Consider the following 20,997-nt stretch of genomic DNA (forward strand, 5'->3'; position numbering starts at 1 on the left):
TGCATCTTTTTATCTTTTTTCGTGAATCCATTTATTATACAAGCTCATTCTTAAATTGCATCCTCCTGTTCCTGCAGATGCTAATGAACGACAAAGGTTTTATCCACATAAAATATCCTGCAAGAATATAATAAAATTAATGCCTTTAATTAATATGATGACTCACGTTTAAGCATAACGAACATTACTACTTTTTTTATAAAGCGAACTAAAATACTATCTAATTTATTAGAGAAAACATCACGTTTTATTCGATTTAAAGAAAACTGCACAGTATAATAGTTAGTTGTCAAGGTCAAAAGCGAATTGGCGTGATTTTAGGCTTTTTTGTTATTGAACATTTTGCGAAGGGAGAGTAATCAATGGTTATCCCTTAACAGAACGTTCAAGGATTATCTCATATTTACAATGTTATATCTGGAAACTGTACTGTATTCTATTCTGTCTAAGACTTTTCATATTGGTGCTTTGACATACACTTTCACTCATGACGATTTCTCTGGAGGAATTTCCTTCAGCAATATTAATATTCAGAAAACCGATTTTATATGATACCAAACAATCACGTTGTTTGACTTTTACTCAGAATATTCAAATTACCTATGCATTTTAAATACAAGGTCAGGAAGGGAAGTTTTTGATTGGTGATATTTAAATGGCGTATTTTGCAGTATAGAATAGGTGTATCTGTCAGTAGTGAAATCTTTTTATCATGCTTACAGTTTAAATGAAATCATCTGTACTCAAAACTAAACGAATATGGAGAATAAATCCTCGACTTTGTTATCAAAATAATAGTAGAAAAACTATTTCATGCTACATATCTGCTTAGTAAATAAGGAGTTTGATGGTCTGCAAAGCACCGTAGCTTTCTTTGATTGAAGTTTGAAGGGATTTCATTCTTAAAGCAAAACTAATGTAAAATCAGGTAAAAACTGCGTACGTAATATATGTATTAAAACCAGTGACGAGATCCCCCAAACGCAAGACTTAACGTCTTGGTCGAAGGAAATGTAGATAATCACTCAAAAGTATATAGTACCTTTGAAATATACCACCCTATGTTGACTATGTAGAATGTTAACGGGGAAAGAAACCAGCAACTCTGAATGCCCTCAAGCATAACAATGCTTATGAACACAACTTCTCACCTTTTTTAAACAAAAAAAAAAAATAATAATAATAATACAACGTGTTGTAAAGTTGGATTCCACTTACAACAGCTAACATAATCATTACATAATGTTGTATAACATTACACAAAAAGGGTAACATATACAATCTTCATATATATTTTTGAAGAAATAACAAGAGGTTAAACTTTAATTTAGATTTAAGTTTTATTTTAAAGTTTAATTATATCAACATGTATTGTTTTACAGACATTTCATTCTTGTATATCATTCACTAGTTTAATCTTGTTTACAATTGTATTAGGTAACTTTGTAGAACTTATTGATACATTCTTTAACAGTAACTTAGCATGGCCTAAGACTCTTTACATACAATATATAGAGAATGGTTCTACTTTCACTTACACTGATGCTTAAACTTAGTTAGATAAAAGTTACTGATTTAGCATTAATTTTAGATATGTTTGTAAATATGTTTAGTTTGATATCAGCTTCTAGTTTTATTGTTAGAAATATTTTGTAAAACTTTATTCTTTTAATAATCATTATTCATGGTCAATGATACTTCTGCAAAATTTTCCATGAATCATAATCTATTTTTAGAATAGTTATGTAAAGTACTGATGAGCCTAAAGCATTTGTTAAGTAAATTCTGGTTTACTGTAATTTGACCAATCAGATAAGTTGTTACATACAGTGCCACTTGTAGGTAGATGCTAGCTCCCTCCGGGATTCAGAAGTCCATTCATACAAGCATCGCAAGAAATATAGACATTCTGCTGGTAATTTTTGGAAAAGTAACATCTCTAAAAGCTCTCTAAGGTAAATTAATTAATTATTTAATTTATTTTTGGCACTTTGGCATTTAAATGAACCTTAGGGATTATTCAAATTCACTTAAACATTTTTGATAAATTTGAAAGTAATTTTAGTAATTATTATTAAGATTAATTAATATATTTTCTTTGTTTTAAGTGGCAGCCATCTTGAATAATATGATCTTTATTTTTCGTTGATACTGATTAAAACAGGGATTGCTACTATTTAGATTTATTAGTTAAGCAGCACAGAATCATTAAGGTTATTTTTCATATTTTCAGTTATTACATTTTTTAACAACTTTCAACTGATTTAAATCTTTCACTTAGCTAGTTAATTCTGATAATCACATTTCTGGTTTAAATATTAACATTTTATATTACAGTACTTATTGTCAACTTGTTAAGTTTTAAGTAACTTTTAGTTTAGTGTAAATAAAAACTTAGTTCATTAAAACGTTGGTTGGTTTAAAATTCATTCAATATTTGTATTTTATTTCCCTTTGCATTCAAAGGGTGGTGTCATCCTGACGATTAGATCTATCCTATTAAAGAGTACTCCTGAGCAAACTAAGAACATTAAAAAGTAAATATTAGGTAAAAGGTAACTAAATTCTATTTATAGAAAACATATTAAGGCTTTTAATTTTCAACACTACAACAATGGTGCCAAGTGGGAAAGAGGCCTGTTTCTAATTTAAGAAACACTTATTTACATATTTTTTCATCACCACAACTAGCGTATTTCATTTTTATAACGCTAAATTTGAATGTATAATTTACCCTCTGGAAATAGTGTAAACATATGCTGTTACGCATTTATGTAAATCATTTTACATCAAATTTACACCTAATCTACTACATAATTATGAAGGCTATGCAATTATCTCTATTACATTCATTTCTTGCATATTATTCTCTCATTACATACTTTTTATGCATGCATGTAGAATCGTGATGTTCAATCAATGTGTTCAAATACGATTAATTAAAAAATATGTTAATAAAATGTTATCCTATGTTATGATGTTATGTTATGTTATTAAACGCTCTCAAATATTTAGCCTTTAAATTTTCAAAAGACTTGAATATTTAGAGTGAAATATTTTTGAAACAGGCACCAACATTAATTTAAATTTACCAAATTATTTATAGTCATATTTTTGCTATTTCATGAAAAAATGAAGGTGTTTCAATTGATGACAATGTTTTTAGTTCTTCAGTTTTATTGTGTCTTATTTTTCTATTATAGCTGAAGGAGAGAAGCCTTCATACAATAAAAATCCAGAAAATGTGCTGTGACTGACTCCATAAAAACCTTTGTCGGAGTCAAGATTTTGAATTGCTTCGTCATCACCTTGCTGAAGCTAAATAATAATAGTTTGAATGGTCGTATCATCTCCACTCCCAGAGTTTCCGCCGCTTACGTAGATTTTTGTAATTGCTGTTACATTTACAGCAAATTGTGCATGCGCACTGGCAAAATGGCGGGAAACAAGAGTTGTCGAGAATACGTAAGTTCCGGTTACGGGAGAAACAAAGACACCGACATGTTTGTTGTATGCGTTTCTTTGATTGAAGTTTGAAGGGATGTCATTCTTAAAGCAAAACTAATGTAAAATCAGGTAAAAACTGCGTACGTAATAGCAAATTTTGTTTTTTGTTTTTTTCTGAGTTATAACTCGTGGGAACGAGATAGCAATTTTTGTTGTTTTTTTTCTGAGTTATAACTCGTGGGAACGAGATAGCAATTTTTTTTTTTTTTGTTGTTTTTTTTCTGAGTTATAACTCGTGGGAACGAGATAGCAAATTTTTGTTTTTTGTTGGTTTTTTTTTTGAGTTATAACTCGTGGCCACGAGATAAGGATTTTTTGTTTTTTGTTTTTTTTTCTAAGTTGTATCTTGTGGAACGAGAAAGCATTTTGTTTTTCGTTTTTTTCTGAGTTACATCCCGTGGCCACGAGATAGCATTTTGTTTTTTTGTTTTTTTCCTGAGTTATAACTCGTGGCCACGAGATAGGAAATAATATAAAATCGGAATGTCCCTCTGTGCATCCGTATATAAAAGATAATTATAATTTGATACCTTGATTCCTCTCAACTGTAGATTTTACGGACGTTTTAACTTCGGACACTTTAGCTAGATCTGAATATTCATTTTTGTTACATGACTTTAATTTCTTTAACATTTTATCCAAGTTGAAACTGTGCTGTCGCTGTAAACGAAGCTGTTTCTCTATGTACGCAACCTTGTTCTGTCGGACCTTATTTCGAGATTTCAAATCATTCACTTCACGGAGACGATCTTGAACAATATTTTCAGTAGCGGTAAGTCTTTTTAACATGAGTACATGTTGCAATGATTAAAACACACACTACATGAATATTGCGACCAGAGTAATCCCAAAACAGAAGTCCTGTGCTATTGCAATATAGTCACCTTTATGCTAAAATACATTTATTTAAATCAATCGGTCCGAAATAAGACCAGGTAAACGTCCGAGGTCATCGATAATTATCGTCGTCGATAATGAAGATAATGTCAAATTGGTTACTGGCGGGGCTGGAGGATCGTATATAGCTACAACAGTTGCCCAGGTACCAGTGCTTCTTGATAAAGATTGCATAAATTACTTAACTTTGAACCGACGTTGCTGCTTATTAAACGATGGTTTACAGTGATGGTATAATATTAATTAAAAGGAGCCATTTCTTTAAAACTTTCTCAGGAACATTATACACCGGCTGGTTGAAACATTTTGATATTCAACATATCACGTATAGTTGAAAAAAGTCTACAGTTTATAAAGTACAAACATGTTTAAATATAACACCAGGGTGTGAAGTTTTAAACGATGAAATCAACCCATTAATTACTCGTACAAACTTAAGTTTTCGTCGTAAAATAGGACCTGACAGTCTGTTTACACAATCATGTCTTTCATGATAAGAACTATCTTAAAGCAGCATGACTTCCGATTCATGTTCATTTTCATGAAAATGTAGAAAATTTATTTTACAGTAACACTTTTTGAATTTAACCAATAAAGTTATTTACACGTCACAAGCAATTTTATTGTTTTGAAGGTTTGGGAAAGGTTTTGTCGCTCAACATGCCCTTACAAGAGGCAATGGATTCCAAACGAAAACACCATAAGTTGGCTGATAACACGTTGTATCAGGAAAAAAGTTTTTCAGAGGTAATGTTTCCAAACATATTATTCAAGTATGCGTTAAACATGCGAATACCGCCTTGTTTATATTTGTCTTTTTTACTCAAATTGAATGCTTCAGAAAACAACGTATATACAAGAAACGCTTATATTTTCTTATTTGTTAAACGTTTCCGAGAACGGTTTCGTACTCTCTGAGGGACAAACTGATATTTGCCGAGTTCAGGACAACTTCTATTGTTGATGACCGTGAAGGTCTTATTGTTTATTTCCCTTTTTTCATTACACTACTTAAAATATTTTTTTTTATTTCAGGATATAAAAGAACTTTTAACCGATGCCGAAGGAATAAAACATGTAGCTAAATTTTCAACTTCAGGACTATTTTCTGTCGTTGAGTCTATATCGGTAGATGATAAGGAAACCATGTTCGGATATGCGGATAAAAGGAAAAAGCAAGGCAAAGCGAGCTATATAACAGAACAGTTAAAGCAAAAAGTTAACACATAGTATATTTTTCTGCGGTGATTTCATATTTTATTTTACAAAATGGATCTCGCTTGAGTCTTATCAGCATTTAGAATATTTGTTATTGATATAAACGTGAGTACAGAGGTAAATACTTAACTAAAAGGTATGATACTTTGGCAAAAATATGGACGTGACCAAAGAGATGAACGTGACTGCAAAGAATGGAGTGTTACAAACGGCTTATGTCAATACGTGAATAGTTTAGGTTAAAGTGTTCATGTGAAATGGAGAGCAAATCAATCTGATGATGTTTTCTGCAAGAGAATAAATAAGAAGCACCACATTAACAACAATATTTTGTCTTAAAAGTGGTTCTTGTTACAAAAACTAATAGAAAAATATTTTCTTGTTGCACAACTTAAATATATCTATTTTACGATATAACTTTTGTTTATATCGTCACTTGTTGTGATTTAGTTCTGAATGTGTGACTTTATGCTAAATATTGTGTACAAATCTTATTTAATAATATTGTCATTATTATTTATTTCAAAATATATATGAATTTGTTATCATCGTTTCATTTTTAGACAAATTCAAAAAAGATTTATTTGCATGAGATTAAAGAATAACTCTGGACGCTGGTTTTGCAAATTGCTTTGGCAGACTAGGTGGTGATACATTTTTATGAAAGGGACGATGCACAATATTAAACATCATTAAGTTTAAAACATAATGAATATACATTTCTGTTTTTTATTGAAATTATTCGTACGTCGGTTATATATTCCATTATTTGCATGCTAGAATAAACAAAATACTTACACTATTATACAAATATATTATTTTATAAGATCATGACAGATATTTTTATGTTAAACACCATGACAGTCTCAAAGTCTGAACATTTTAAACTGACAAGGTCATTTTTATACATTTTTAAAATAAATTTGAATATAAAATGTGTTTGTCTTTTAAGACTACCAATACAAGCACGCCATGGTCTAGCATACAAACACACTAGCTGTAATCTCCTCCATATATATGTATCCAACTTAAATTAAATGACAATGGCTAAGCAAATCGTACAATGATAAGACAATGGTTTTACGTTATTGTACGTTATTTTCAAAAGATTCAGAAAATTGATTTCCAAAATATGAAAATACGACCAATGAGAGAAGATATGCAATCATAAGAAGAGGTACAAATCTAACATCACATACATCTAAGGGCTATACACCAATGTCTTAACTCACAATTACAGATATTACTCCTGTTTTTATATTAATATAGAATTTTAATTACTTTTGATTGTTTTGGAGTTTCGTTAAATGTTACAGTTTTTTCTGCTATGAATCTGATCTCCCGCTTTGTACAGAAAACATATTGTTATGACTTGATGATATAATGCTTGTGCGATTTTTCAATTTACAAATATAACTTTTATGTACTTCTAATCGTGCAGTTCATCTGTTAATATTTTTTTGCTGTTTTCTTATATTTCTCAACATGTTTCTCGTGATAAAATGTTGAACATGCTTCTCTTACTGTTTATCGTTTCCATTTTTTTTAAATTCTATTTCAAATTGAAGGCACCTGTGCTATGGTGTTTTCAGTGTTTGCACTGCTTTAAAGTCTGCTTTTTGATCATGATTTGCTTTGTACTTTCACAATCTTGTCTGTTTTAATATTTTCAATGATTCTTGCGCTTCCACTGATGTCAATATACACCTTGTATACATAGTTTCAAGTCCAGTATCGAGTAGAATATCTGTCAATTCTTGAAAGTCATGACAAAGATAACAATTGAAGTTACCAATATTGGGAGTTCTTTTAAATTCACATTTCATAACATTGTATATCTGCAGGCAATAATCTTTGCAAGTCAATAGTTATAATATCTGTCTAGATCAAAGGGAAATCACTCTGATACACATGTAAGTTAAAGGAATACGGCGTTATCTTTACAAATCCTGCTCAAGTTGTTGACAAATGCACATTTTCCCTTTCTTTACATTGTGACGATTGTATGGCGCGTCTGGTAGGAAATCAAAATTGTCTGCCAGGAAATGAAGACTTTGCTCCAGATGTCTTTCAATTAACATATCTGCATACATCTGAAAAAATAAACATTTCATGCTATATAATTATATTAAAATTGTGAATGACGGTTTTATACGTATGTAAATCAGGAAAAAAACATCTAATAGAATGCCGCTTCCAAATATGTTCTCACATAGTAAGCCTGGCTTAATATTATGTAAGAAAATCATAATTTCATAAAATGAATTTTAAAAAAAGTATGGCAATCACGGATCACAGACATTTGGTAAAGCTATCCATAAGGCGCACCAATCGCCAATATTTATATAAAATTATAAAAAAATACAATGTAGGTGCACTAATAAATTCAATATCTAATGTCATCAGAAATTCTATTAATGTTCCCGAAAGAAATGTATAGAGAAAATCTATTTTTTTAATTGAATTGGTCTATTTAGAAAGGTTTGTTTGTCCATGAACAGGCTCAACCAAACCGAGCCTGCAACATTTTCAATTTTGACGTATGGGGTTTTTATCTCCACTATTGTAATACAGTAAATAATCACGTTGGTAATATTTAGTATCAGCCGCAACAGAATTACATATGAATGGTGCTGGCAAGTGTTAGATACATGTACATACAATAATGTAATACGTTATAACATATATTTATATAGCAGATAATAAGATATTCAAAAACAAATTATAATTCATCCTATAAATGTTCATACCAAATCACTCAGAACTCTATTTACAAGTCTTTCCAGCAACATTTTATAAGAAATTGAAATTGAAACATTTCTATTGTAATTATTTATATTTTAAATATTTAAGACAATGCGCTCATTGTAGACAAATCCACTTAAATTATCAGGATTATAATTGAATTAACATAAGTAAATCATTATCATTATCACTATCCACACTACAAGTCTTGTCATTCAATACAAATAATAAAAAATAAAAACAAAAGAAGAGAATAATGTTGTTTCAAGAATGAACATTGCAAACTCATTTGAATAAGCCTTCGTCTACATCATATTTTCAAATTAAAATCATCATGGTGATCTCAGTAAATGCTTTACCTCGGGTGTTAATGTCCGATCGGTCGGTGTAATATTCCTTGACTTGATAATACCAACAAAGTACTCCTGAAAGGAATATAAAGAAAAAAGATAAAACTAAATCAATGTTGCAAAGATACACAGATAATTTATACGTTTACCTTTGTACTATTTTAAAGGAGACAACATGCTTGACAAATTATATACTTGACGCAGTAAAAAAGTTTAAACAATATGATAAGTTTATATCTTGATCATTATCAAGCAAAGCCTAAATGTCCAACATTATTACACCACATAACAGAAATCACCAACAGAAATTTACAGACATTTTTGTTTCGGGTGAACAAAAGCCTATACTTTTTACTTGTAAGTAATGCAATAATGATAAAAGTTATAGCAAAAACATTAAATATAAAAACTGGACGCGGGCGCTGGTACTGGGAACATTTAACGAAACAATAAGTTCTTATCTTATTTTAATTTGAATATTTTATAAGGGGCATACAGCAATTGTCATGGTTGAACATAAAATGAAACGAAACAAAGTCAAAGTACAATGTTCACAGCTCCCGTTCTGCTATTTATTTCTTCAAATTTAAAAGTATATAAATTATATAAAACAAGCCTTTGAAATACTATTTTGATACTTTAAAATGTGAAGAAATACAGTATATAGCAAAGTGGGAGCTGTGAACATTGAACTTTAATAGAGTATTATAAAAACTGTAAAAATAATCTCGTATACAGTATATTATAATTATATACAAATAGTCAAATATTACCTTACACCTCGCAATGTTGTATCTCATTACAAGGAGCTGAATACAGTCAAAGAATCAAGAGACAAACACTGTTTTAAAGCTTTCGTACTTATTTGATAAAAAGCAACACAGAAGCAAACAATAAGAAAAGCTAAACGTAAGGATTTTTGGTTAGGAAGACATATTCTCCTGCGCATCGGTCGAATGTTTCACTATGATCGCTCACGTATATCCAGTGAGCTGCTAAGGGAGCGTAAGGAAGCTGCGAAGGGAACGTAAGGAAGACATAGAATACAAATGCCTTCATATCAAAGTGAAAATCAAAATTTAAAACATTATTTATGAAAGCCATTGTAAACTGATGTGTACATGTTACAGGTAAGAGACTCAGGTAATGTTGCACACATTTTTGGCCAAACCGTTTTGTATATTGTGTCAATATGCAATAAAATATTATTAAACGAGACATGTAGTATAATTCAGTTACATTGACTTTCAATAAACCATTTTGTATTGTGTGTAGAAATGTGTGTCTCTGAAGAATACATACATAACTTTGAGAAAAGATAAATAGTAATCACATTTGTAAAGTTTAAAAGTTGCAAATCTAAACGTTTTAAAGTTACAATTCAGCAAAAAGAGTTTTCATGTATTAAATAATAATTTAATTTGTCGGTATTACGTTATGAATCTATATCTATATGCAAGTAAAATCTTTATAATTAAATGGCTTTATCAAAAATATTCTTTACTTAGAAATGCTCCATGACGTTGATTGCAAAAGATAATATATTTATGGCATAGGAAGAGAGTTCCATAGAGTAACGTCATTTAAAACAAGCTATTTCCAGACCCAATGACCCCTGGAAGGGCATACCTTCTGCAGGTCAGAAACAAAAGCTTGTTCATGTCATTGGCCAGTGAACAACTTTAAGGAAACGTTTACAAGACACCAAAAAATAATATTTTGAAAAGTAAAAATATTTAACTTAGCACTTATCGGCCATAATGTGGCGTTTAATAATATAATATGCATTAAAATGTCTTTTAAAAGGATATAGATGGTTTCTTGTTTCTCCTGCCAGTGAACAAAAGTAAAACGTTATTTTCAATACACTCTTTACCGACTTTCCGCCATAATTTGGATTGTAGAGAGAAATCGCGCTGAAAAGATATTAGAATTATATCTAAAGAAATCCCGCTGAAAAGATATTTCAATTATATATAATCAATTTCAACGGATTAAGATACATTACTTTTTAAGAAATTATCTGTGATCATTATATACTGTGCAAAGTGCCTTCTGAAAGCAATCATAATTTTATGAGGGTACATAATTATAAATGGTCTCATTTTTTGGGTTAAAATATTAACCTTTACACCATGAATGAAAAGTACCTCGGAATAAAATAAGTTCTTCTTTACGTGTAACTTTAAGTTTTATTGTAACTTACCTGTTTCCTATGACAGCATATTGGCAAGAAGCAAATCATTATTTGAATGAATATGAATAAGGAAGTAAAGAACGTGACTATCACAAACAAAATCACATAATCTGAAAGATTAGACCCCCTTCCTCTAGTAGCAGTATCCAGAACCCATGTCGCTTCATAAACTGCAAATATCAACGCTAAAAGTGGTAGTAGAAAAAACGTCCATGCACAGTTTTTACATCGGTAAAGATAATCGTATGAGCACATAATGCTATCCTTGTTCACGAGATCGACAGTCGTATTTAACAGTTTTTCTGGAACCTGAAACAAGGAAAATAATAACACTGTATACACATACTCGGCTTCCTCTTTGATTGTGGAGAAAAACATAATTTATTCATTGCACGATTGAAACTTGTTTTGTTAATCCTTTTCTACATAAGATTGTTTTGCTTTTTTAGCCCTTTCCGTTAATCTTTGGATAAGTACCTCGAACACAATAGTAAGAATACACAGAACGGATACAATATGTCGGTCTAACCTACGCTAAGGAGCTAAACATGTAAACAAAAGTAATTTAAAGGTGGGAGTTGTTGACAAGTTCTTTTCCAATATAGCAAGTAAAATTGCATCTAAAAGTACAGAATTCATAGAATGATATAAAAGTAAAATAAACATTGCATTATTTATTTACTTTATAATATTATGGTTGTAGAAACAGAGGGTACAAAATGCCCCATGTTGTTTGACTATAATTGAACATCAGTAAGCATATTTAAATCAAAAATGGTTGTCAGACATATCTTCAATCACAAATGTACCGAAACAGACTTTAGTTTCCTTTGGATATCAAATAAGCGTTTTACATTATCGAAGATTACCCTCACATCTGAAACCATGTGGCAGATCTACTTTCAATCCGTAATGACTCCAATGTTATTATGAATAACAGCCGAGGACGTCCCGATTGGAATAACGTTACATAGAATACAATAAGAAACCACTGTTTTGGGAATGTGCCACCATTTGGTTCTTTTTGAAATAATAAATAGCGCTGAAGGATTTTCCAGTGATAATCAAATCGCACATCACAATCTTTTATATGTTAAACTGATTTCATTTAAACATTAGCAAAGTATAAATATCTGGTTAGGATCATCGCCTATTGACGAAGAAATTTGAAACACAAAATGTCAAAAAACAACTAGATACAAAGACGAAAACGCAAAAATGAGAGGACGAAAATACAATGATGATGTTGAAAAGACACAATCTCAAGTCTATAGTTGTCGCGTTTTTGTCATTGTGTCTTCGCATATTCATCATTGTTTTTTTCCTTATAGTATTTTCGTGCTTTCGAAGTTCCATAATTTTGTGTACGTTTAAGTTTTTACATTCCGGTACATATCAGCATGACTGGAAGAACATTTGCTCGCTGCCGCATTAAAATGACAACAGATACTTTATTATCACCAAGGGGGTTAAGATATGAATATTTTAGCAATCGTGTGTTTAATATCTAATTCTTTTATTATTAAATGGAAATTTATTTTTATGTTAATGCTTTCAAAACCTTTACCTTAGAAGTTTAAAGGCATTTGATTTAAAACCGTATGCTAGGGTTTCATAGACATATAGAAGGAATAATGAAAACTGTTTAATAAAATTTATTGAAACTTTGCTAGACGTAATACAATAACAGAGTATTTTTTTCAAGCGAAAAAATAATTGGGCTAATCGACCTGGTTTTCGAGTTATCAGTCCTTGAATTTGAAAACAAGAGAATTGAAGTTTTCGTTATATTTCAGGGCAATGAATATATTTAATACAGTATCAAGTGAGAGGTGGCCTTGTGGTTTTGAAACCCATGAGCACTGATTGTGAAACTTTTCTTCACAACATAGTGACCATGAGTTTTAGCGTTATTTAAGGGATTTAATTTAGAGAATTAAGATAGAAAAGACAAACAACCTGAAAGAGCAACAAACTGAATGGATAACATATGTAATAGAAAGAGTCGGAACACGATGCTATCTGATTTGTACGAGGGGGCGTAATCAGATTGCCGAGTGTTTTGATGTTCTTTCCGTTTGTATCATAGAAAAACACAAAACCACATTCCCTTTTGTCACAATATGACCCCGCCCCCCAAAAAAGTAACCAATGAATAGCCATTGAATATAATATTTTAATTGCTTTCCCTTTCTCTGCCGTCACAAACCCCATCAAAACTGAACTAATCAATGGACATGCTCTGGAGTGCGGGTTACTTATACCTGCACTCAAGTAAACGAACTGTGCATGTATATGTATACGATTGATCTTTGACACATTTTCAACAGAACGGTCTCCAAACTATGATACAGGTGCTTTTAGAGGTTGTTATCATTGGAAAAAGACATACCTCAACCTTGTTTTCCTTCAGTTTTTCTATGAGGTTATCATCAATTAAGAATCGATACTTTGCAGGTCTGACGACACTTAAGTTATCTCGAACAGCCGGAATTATAAAGCAATATCCATTCTCATCTAAAATGTATAAACATAAATATTAAATAACAATTCATTGTTTTGAATCGATATGATATTATTTGCATATAATACGGTGCCTTGAAATGAAAATAATATTACATCTGTGATGAAAATATTGGTCCTAAATATTTATTATTTATATGTACATTATATTCTATATGATAATCTTCATGTTTAGGCAAAGTTTGTTTCCCTGATATATTTTATAACATTTTACAAAGAACACGTTAAACGTGTTAAATAACAATAAATTGATTAATATTTCATAAACATTCTTTTTCAAGACCAGTTTTATAACGTAAATATTAAATATCCATTCTATGAGGATTAACAGTAGACAATATATGAGATGATCAATTTGATCCTGATCATGATCCTGCTTCTTATTTCTTAGTAAACTTGGAACCTGGTTTACGTAATATAAATTTAGGTATCAGTATGTATAATGAATTATGTCAAAATGAATCTTTGAAAATTAAAAGAAATTAAAATAAATTCTTGTTTGGAAAAAGACTTGTCTATGCTACTTTTATTTAAAAAGTTTAACTTACATTGTTTGCTAAAAGCCCGAATGTTGAGAGAGAATAAACCGTCATCGGTAGCTAGATAAAAAGGTAAAAGTAAAGTAAAAAGCATACAATCCGTGTAAAACAACATTTGTCGTGAAATAATATGTTTTGACATATATTAGATTTAAGGTATAAGGTGGGACCTGTTGAAAGAAAGTCTAAGTTTGGAAGGACTTTTATTGCCTTTTATGGGATGGTACCCAATAAATTGTCATACAAGTTGGCATGTTTTTATATGCTTGCTTCAGTAACTTAACTTACTTCTGCAAAGTTCGATTTCTTTAGATATGCATAGGAAGTAGATCAACAGTAGAGGGCTACTGCACCTTGTTTTACGTGCATTAACATCTACGGAAGCACAAGGACACAGGGCAAGTCGTCTAAGAAGTCCGAAGGCTTAAATGTAAATGCTCGCAAAAATAAGTGATATTCTTGCCTTGCATAAAAGTATAATTATGCCACAACAGCAGACGACGCACTTTTTAATTAATGATCGAAATTGATTTTCTCTTTAACAATATCTAAATCAGCATAATTTTTTACAGATTGTAACCTTTAAAGTAAATTCATTGATTTTATATTTAATTGGTCCGTCTTCTCAGGTAGTAAAAAGAGCGTTAGAAGAGTTGAAAGATTAAGTACGCAATGTTTACACGCACTATTGCATATACATACTGTCGGTAAAGTTTATCAGGTTTAAAACTGCTTTAGAAAAAATAGCTACATTGCGTTCATTAAATGTGTTTCATATCGTCTTCCGTTCCCGTTCTTATTTTGGTGTCCAGACAACAAAAATGAGTTTTATAAACCTAACATTCTGCAACCTCATTGTGGCGAAATCTGACGTACAATTTCTATTTGCATGAGACACTCCGCCTTTGGATCATCCGTACATCAATACAAATTCAGTCAACATTTTATTTTTAAGTAGCAGTCTGAATTAAACGGTATTTTTCCGCATTATTTTACGAATGTTTTCATACAAATTCGATCTGTTTAAGAGATGATTACTTTTTTGTTAACAACAGGGCTTATGCACCGTGAAAATAAGACGGTAAACGTTTATTTGCACAAGAATATTTCATATTTGCTGTGATCGACAATTGATTTTGCCACTTTGACGTAGCGCATACACGAGCTAATTATACTAGTCTTCCTTTGCATGTTAAAAATCGTATAGAAATTTCAGTGTAACCGTGGGGTTTACCTTTTATAATCATAACTTATGTACCATTTTTTATGAGATTTACAATAGTACGTAAAAAATGTTAACGAAACCATATAATGACGGAAAAATATGCTTACATAGTGTGTTTAATACAGCTTTAAATGAATACAAAAGATACACGCACAGTCAAAGTAAATGATTTAGTTATGGAAATGAAAAAACAGTTCCTGTTTATTAAAGGAGACAATATTCTGGTTAATGAAGGAGTATACAAAGACACAGACTCCGAAATATATTATAAGCTCACACTATTTTCGGAAAAGTCCAGCAATTAAAAGAACTCATATTAATTAATCTTGCTTTTTATTAATTCAATCTTTGTCAAAATTAAGGATGCTTTATGTTAAATATCTCAAGATAGATAGCTATACATGTAATTATTAGAGTTTAAATTATCAAAATACAATTATTTTTTCGTCACATACAACATTTATTCATCAAACATACCAGGGCGTAGAAGTGAAGCTGCAATTTTAGCTGGCACATCTAATCCCGGAATAGTGGCATCAATGTATGTCAAGGTCACAAGTGTAGGCGGTATCTCACATTCTTCAAGCAGTACAGGCACAATACAGCTATAGCCACAACCCATAGAGTTTATAAATGCGGCGTCAGTTTCATACTTACACCAGCCACTTTCGAGAAAATTTTGTGTCAGAAAGAGTAATACCTTTAATGAAGACATCATTCCTTCACGTATATTTACTGTTATATCCTTCCCACCCTGAAAGTCCCGTTCATCAAATACACATTGTAGACCAAATCTCTTTTCGACGTCCTCAATTACTGAATGAACACGTTCTTTGTCTAAACTGGTGTAAGACACAAAGAAATGCTTTGTTTTACCTTCGGGTAAAGCTGGTATCTTAGTTTTTAAATCCTGATCACGGCAATCATTTGCAAAATATTCTGCATTATTTTCTGTACTCGTAGCCATTACTGAAGTTTTTTTCTACACATTTATATGTCGTTCAGGATAAGATCAATGCTAAATATATATATAAGGGGAATACCAGCGTGTTTACCGACACTATTTCAATGTGAATAATGGCGTATTTGAGAATTTCGGTGTGTGTTATTTACTTTTTTGGTATTGTTCTACATGTAAAAGGCGTAAGTTTGCTGTTTTATCTACTTAATCCAAATAATTTGTTAAATTAAATGTGTGACGTATTGCTATTATGGGATATCTATTTCATAAACATTAGTGATTTCCCTTTGTACGTTTAACTTATATGAAATACATACATATTTAATGAAATACACGTGTACCCAACCGACCAAAAAAGTTTAATTCTGCACAAATTTCGTAGTGAAAAGTTTAAAATATGAGTTATATTGAATCATTTCAGATTACATTTAAGCAATACACAGTAGTAAATGAAAACGTTCGTCTACAATATTTAGATCAGCTGTCTTTGCTATAGTGTATATAAGCTATTGAAGCGTTTAGAAATGTATAAAGTATGCTTAAAATAAACATGTACATGATTTTATATAAGATTTTATCACGTACCCGTCTGTCGTGTGTTAACGTTGATATTATGTGTTAAAACACTTGTGTTCATGTTTTATGAGTAACAATTTTATTTGGTAGATGTTATAGGAAAACAAAATATATATAGTGATTTAATAGGACTTTTGGATTATTCAATATTCAGAAAACAGAAATTATCTAAAATGATATAACATAATTATTTGCCATTTACTTCCAAAGAGGCAGCATATTAATTAAATTTCTTATCTACGTTAAGCCATAGGAAAATAAATATAATAAATCGTTAAGATAGTATTATCATCCTTATTCTCAACAAATGTCACATAAAATTACGGGTTGATAATATTTAACAATTCTATATGTATTGTTCTTACATCAGTATCATTCTAAAAGGACTCCGAAATTAAAAAGTCTTGCAACGTTTTTAATCAAATCGCACAAAGACTAGCACAAACATACCTGTTTCCATATATTTTTTTCAGCATATTTCTCAATCACTATTTGAATATCTTTCTGGTTTTATTGCCCTGGATGATCTATTTAAGAAATTCGAATTTTATGTTTCGAGGCTATTTGTCCTTTAAAATGTTTAATACTAAAAAACCTAACCAAATATAATACTATATTGTAATGAGTAAATAGAGCAAGATACATATGGGTATAATGTGTCTTTATAGTAAAATATTTACAGTTTATTACCTTTCTAATAAAATGTATTAAGTTTATGTAAAGGGTTTTTACATCTTTTTTCAATCTTAAGATTGATGTAGGTTTTCCACTCTGTACATTAAGTTTGAAGGTTAAATAAACTTCGAAGCAGGCTATGTAAGGGATTTTTATACCTATGTATTACGTTTTCCCTACATTATGTTGAACAATTTGAAGTCTGCCCGGACTTTATAATGCCTCGTAAAACCTGATACACAAAATTTCAATTTACGAACCAAACGTTACTTAAACCAAGACCCTATTCATTTAAGCAGAATGGTTGTTCAAAAAATATTGGCAATATTTTACATTTAACATACTTAAATTTTCTTCAAATCGAAGGATTTGCTAAATCATTCTTTGTTGGTAAACAGATTGGCAAGGAAGACGGCTATGCATCATTATCGAAACAATTTCTTACATATCTAATATAAAATATGTTTACAAATATTTCTGATTCAGACACCATTTACATTTAACGATGAGACATCTATTTATCCAAGACGTTTTAACAATATCTAGCAATTGTTTTTATTTTCTTCATGTCAAAGTATCTCTTTCAATCATTCTACATTGTTACAGTTTATATCGTATTTATAGCGATTGTATAGACATTGGCGAAGCTGATATTAAAAAGAGACTTATAAAACAGAATAGATCTTTGTATATAGATGCTTTATATCGAAACAATTCCTTACATATCATCACTTTCTATAAAAGTCTGTTTCTGTTTCAGACACCATTTACATTCAAGGGCGAGTCATTTATATATCCACAACTAAATGTGACATGTCCATCTGAGCAGCCTTTCATAATGAAAACCGGTAATCGGTCTATTTGCGTTTCATCATGTGGACCTACAAGGGTGGCAGATGGTAAAATATGTATAAAAGTTGAAGATTGTAAAAAGCCTGTGCTGTCTGATGAAAAATGCATAGAAATGTGTGAAGAAGGATATTTGTACGTCACGTTTGATTATGACCTCATCAGTGACTGTGGTACTGAATTAAATGAATGTTCATATTCAAAGAAAAATATCGGACAGAAATTATGTGAAAAGAAAACTTTTATAATTCTGAAGATAGTCGGTTATGTTATGGTGATCATTCTATATATTGTCTTTCTGTTGATGTTCTTCTCGAACAGGGAGTTTCCATGCAATAAACTCGTGAGTACAAATTGTTATCCGTATTTATCTTTGTCAAGTGCTTGGCATAGCTTAAGTAGATTCTATCTGTGTAAGACATTTGTTTACTACACTTGTCACTTTCTCGTCCTTTGTATAGTAACTATCTATTAAATGGGCTTAATGTTCTATGTAGAAAATCCCGTAATATTGCTTGTTACTGATGTTAGACATGATAGAAAATGTCAATTATTCATTTCTTAAAAGTAACAAATTGACAATTAATTCCATTTTTTATTTCAGACTTTGTGGTTTAAAGTCAGGAATCACATGACAAAAACATCGTCAAGCGAGCTGCTGTGTAATGATGACGTCACAGATGACGGATTCTGTGAAAATTAAGACATCATAGTCTAAACATCATTTCTGGTTCATAACGGGGTTTTCAATATACATTTATAATAAATGATTTTTATCGAAGTTAGTGTCATTGTCTTTATAAAAGTAATAAATGACAAATTACTTTAAAAATATAAATCTTTTCGTATGTATATAATACAGTAAATTGAAAATACACTGGGTTTTAAAATTTAAATATGATGGAACAAGTAAATGCCATTTTACGCTCAACTACTAAGACCCGAATTAGTATCCTTAGTTACATGTTATCTGCTGAACTTGAGCGTTATCCTTTTGAAATTAAAATTATATCCCGTATAATAAAACTTTAGAGTTATCTAATTAAGTCTAATAATATCTGTCATATTTTGCGGTTCGGATCGGAATATCCGTCCCGAGGGCGGGTGACCGAGGGACGGATATTCCGATCCGATCTGCAAACATATGTCAGATATTTTTTCTTGCATATTCTACCATATTATATTTTAAATTCTTTATCTTTATTTTAAATGAAAATTGATATCATTACAACCGTAACTACATTCTTACGACAGCGTATCAATAACAACTTCAGTCATAACGGTAAAATGACGTCATCCTAACCGCACCATTGTACAGCACGCGACTCATCTGGAACCCCCATGCCAGATGAAATTTCCGGCATGGATAAAACTCACGGAAACGCCAGTCTGATATGCAAGAATAATGAATCAAAGATCTCATATATGAGTTACATTGATATGATACAATTTAACCAAAACCTTTTCAAAAAAATACCAACAGGCACCTCTATATTGTGGTAAAAGCTAGCTGCATCAAACATTAATCGACCAATAGATGCAAGAATAGTTCTCACCACTAGAAAAGCCTCATAACGGTATACTTTATGGAAGTTTTAAAAAGCAGTTTTGACCTATTATGATTTTTAAATAATCTCCCCAAACCCCTTTTTGTTATCTCTTTTGCATTTCCGAACTGCTACCCATTGTTTCCCTGTGGAAAAAGTTCGTTTGAATCAGTCTGTCATATCCATTAACAAATAAAGTGCCAACAATGTTACTTTGAGGACATTGACGTTAAGATGTGTTGTATTTTAAAAAGCCTTTTTTCTGAACTAAAATAAGATAACAAATGCCATCGAGATTCCTCAACAGATAAAATATGCTTAACTTTAAGGAACTACCAATCAAAAATTATTGTCAGACCCTAACAAACCTCAGTTCATACATTAAGTGTGTAATAAAAGATAAAGAACATAATAAGTAAAATTAAATTAAATATTAAATATCAATTGATGCATTCCACATACCTGATAATTGTAAATCCCAAGGAAATTCCCATCTAAATGATATTCGTTGTCTTTTTGTGGAAATGTATAACCTTATTCATTGTCATCTTCATTATATTTCACAGCTTTCTAATACCCAAATTTTCTCCAAAGTCAAAAAATAATTAATAAGACTATTTATAACCACGTTGAAACCAGAAATAGATTTGTTTGTTGTTTCTCGTCCTGAATCACATGCCATTGCTATACACATGTAAACATTATTTTTGTGTAATTTGTGACAGTTGATAATAAATCGATTAGAATTTGTGTCAGGAAAAAAAATAAAAAGGAAAAGATAAATCATTTAGATTTTTATCTCAATAATCGGTAACCCAGGCTATTTACCTGATTTGTAGTATACCGTATACCGAATGTGTACAGTGTGTCCCGACACTGCAGTAGATCACGCCTATGCATGTGCTGTATGTACAAAGTTCAAAATGTCAATGCAGATTTTCTTTACAATGTTTTAATTTAAATATAAACTTTCGTTCAGCAAGACGCGTACTAAATCGGCTGAAAATGTTGCAAAAATGTAAATACATAATTATAACAAATCCTTATTTTCTTAAAAGTATAATATTAATTTTACCCAGGTTTAACTACTATATTATATAATTTATATTCCGACTGACATTAAAATGATCTATTCTAGTTGTTATTGTGTTGAAATTAAATTTCTATTTTTACATGTACGTCTCATCA

At 30.7% G+C, this 20,997-nt stretch overlaps 2 protein-coding genes across 2 annotated transcripts; one reads left to right on the top strand and one right to left on the bottom strand.

Moving 5' to 3' along the window:
- Nucleotides 1-5,957: 5,957 nt before the first annotated feature.
- LOC132732927 (uncharacterized) lies at nucleotides 5,958-16,190 on the bottom strand. Its single transcript, XM_060719452.1, has 8 exons — nucleotides 15,679-16,190; nucleotides 13,986-14,036; nucleotides 13,307-13,431; nucleotides 10,924-11,223; nucleotides 10,529-10,633; nucleotides 9,491-9,526; nucleotides 8,727-8,792; nucleotides 5,958-7,715 (listed from the first exon to the last, which is right to left on the bottom strand). Exons 1-8 carry the CDS (start codon nucleotides 16,166-16,168, stop codon nucleotides 7,563-7,565), a joined length of 1,326 nt encoding a protein of 441 aa, XP_060575435.1. The 5' UTR covers nucleotides 16,169-16,190; the 3' UTR covers nucleotides 5,958-7,562.
- Nucleotides 16,191-17,966: 1,776 nt separating this feature from the next.
- On the top strand, nucleotides 17,967-19,301 carry LOC132732925 (uncharacterized). The gene is made up of 2 exons (XM_060719450.1): nucleotides 17,967-18,605; nucleotides 18,867-19,301. The coding sequence occupies exons 1-2, from the start codon at nucleotides 18,252-18,254 to the stop codon at nucleotides 18,963-18,965; spliced, it is 453 nt and encodes a 150-aa protein (XP_060575433.1). The 5' UTR covers nucleotides 17,967-18,251; the 3' UTR covers nucleotides 18,966-19,301.
- The last annotated feature ends 1,696 nt before the right edge of the window (nucleotides 19,302-20,997 follow it).

Source organism: Ruditapes philippinarum, unplaced genomic scaffold, assembly GCF_026571515.1.
Source record: "Ruditapes philippinarum isolate M1 unplaced genomic scaffold, ASM2657151v2 ctg1819_1_1_1_1, whole genome shotgun sequence".
NCBI lineage: Eukaryota > Metazoa > Mollusca > Bivalvia > Venerida > Veneridae > Ruditapes > Ruditapes philippinarum.

What these genes read in the sequence shown, in the direction of transcription:
- LOC132732927 (XM_060719452.1), bottom strand. Translation starts at nt 16,168, where the DNA reads ATGGCTACGAGTACAGAAAATAATGCAGAATATTTTGCAAATGATTGC. An exon ending in TATGCTGTCATAGGAAACAG is followed by an intron (nt 10,634 to 10,923) that starts GTAAGTTACAAT and finishes ATATCTTTTCAG; the next exon opens with CGCGATTTCTCTCTACAATC. An exon ending in GGAGAAACAAGAAACCATCT is followed by an intron (nt 9,527 to 10,528) that starts ATATCCTTTTAA and finishes GACTGTATTCAG; the next exon opens with CTCCTTGTAATGAGATACAA.
- LOC132732925 (XM_060719450.1), top strand. Translation starts at nt 18,252, where the DNA reads ATGAAAACCGGTAATCGGTCTATTTGCGTTTCATCATGTGGACCTACA. An exon ending in AGTTTCCATGCAATAAACTC is followed by an intron (nt 18,606 to 18,866) that starts GTGAGTACAAAT and finishes TTTTTATTTCAG; the next exon opens with ACTTTGTGGTTTAAAGTCAG.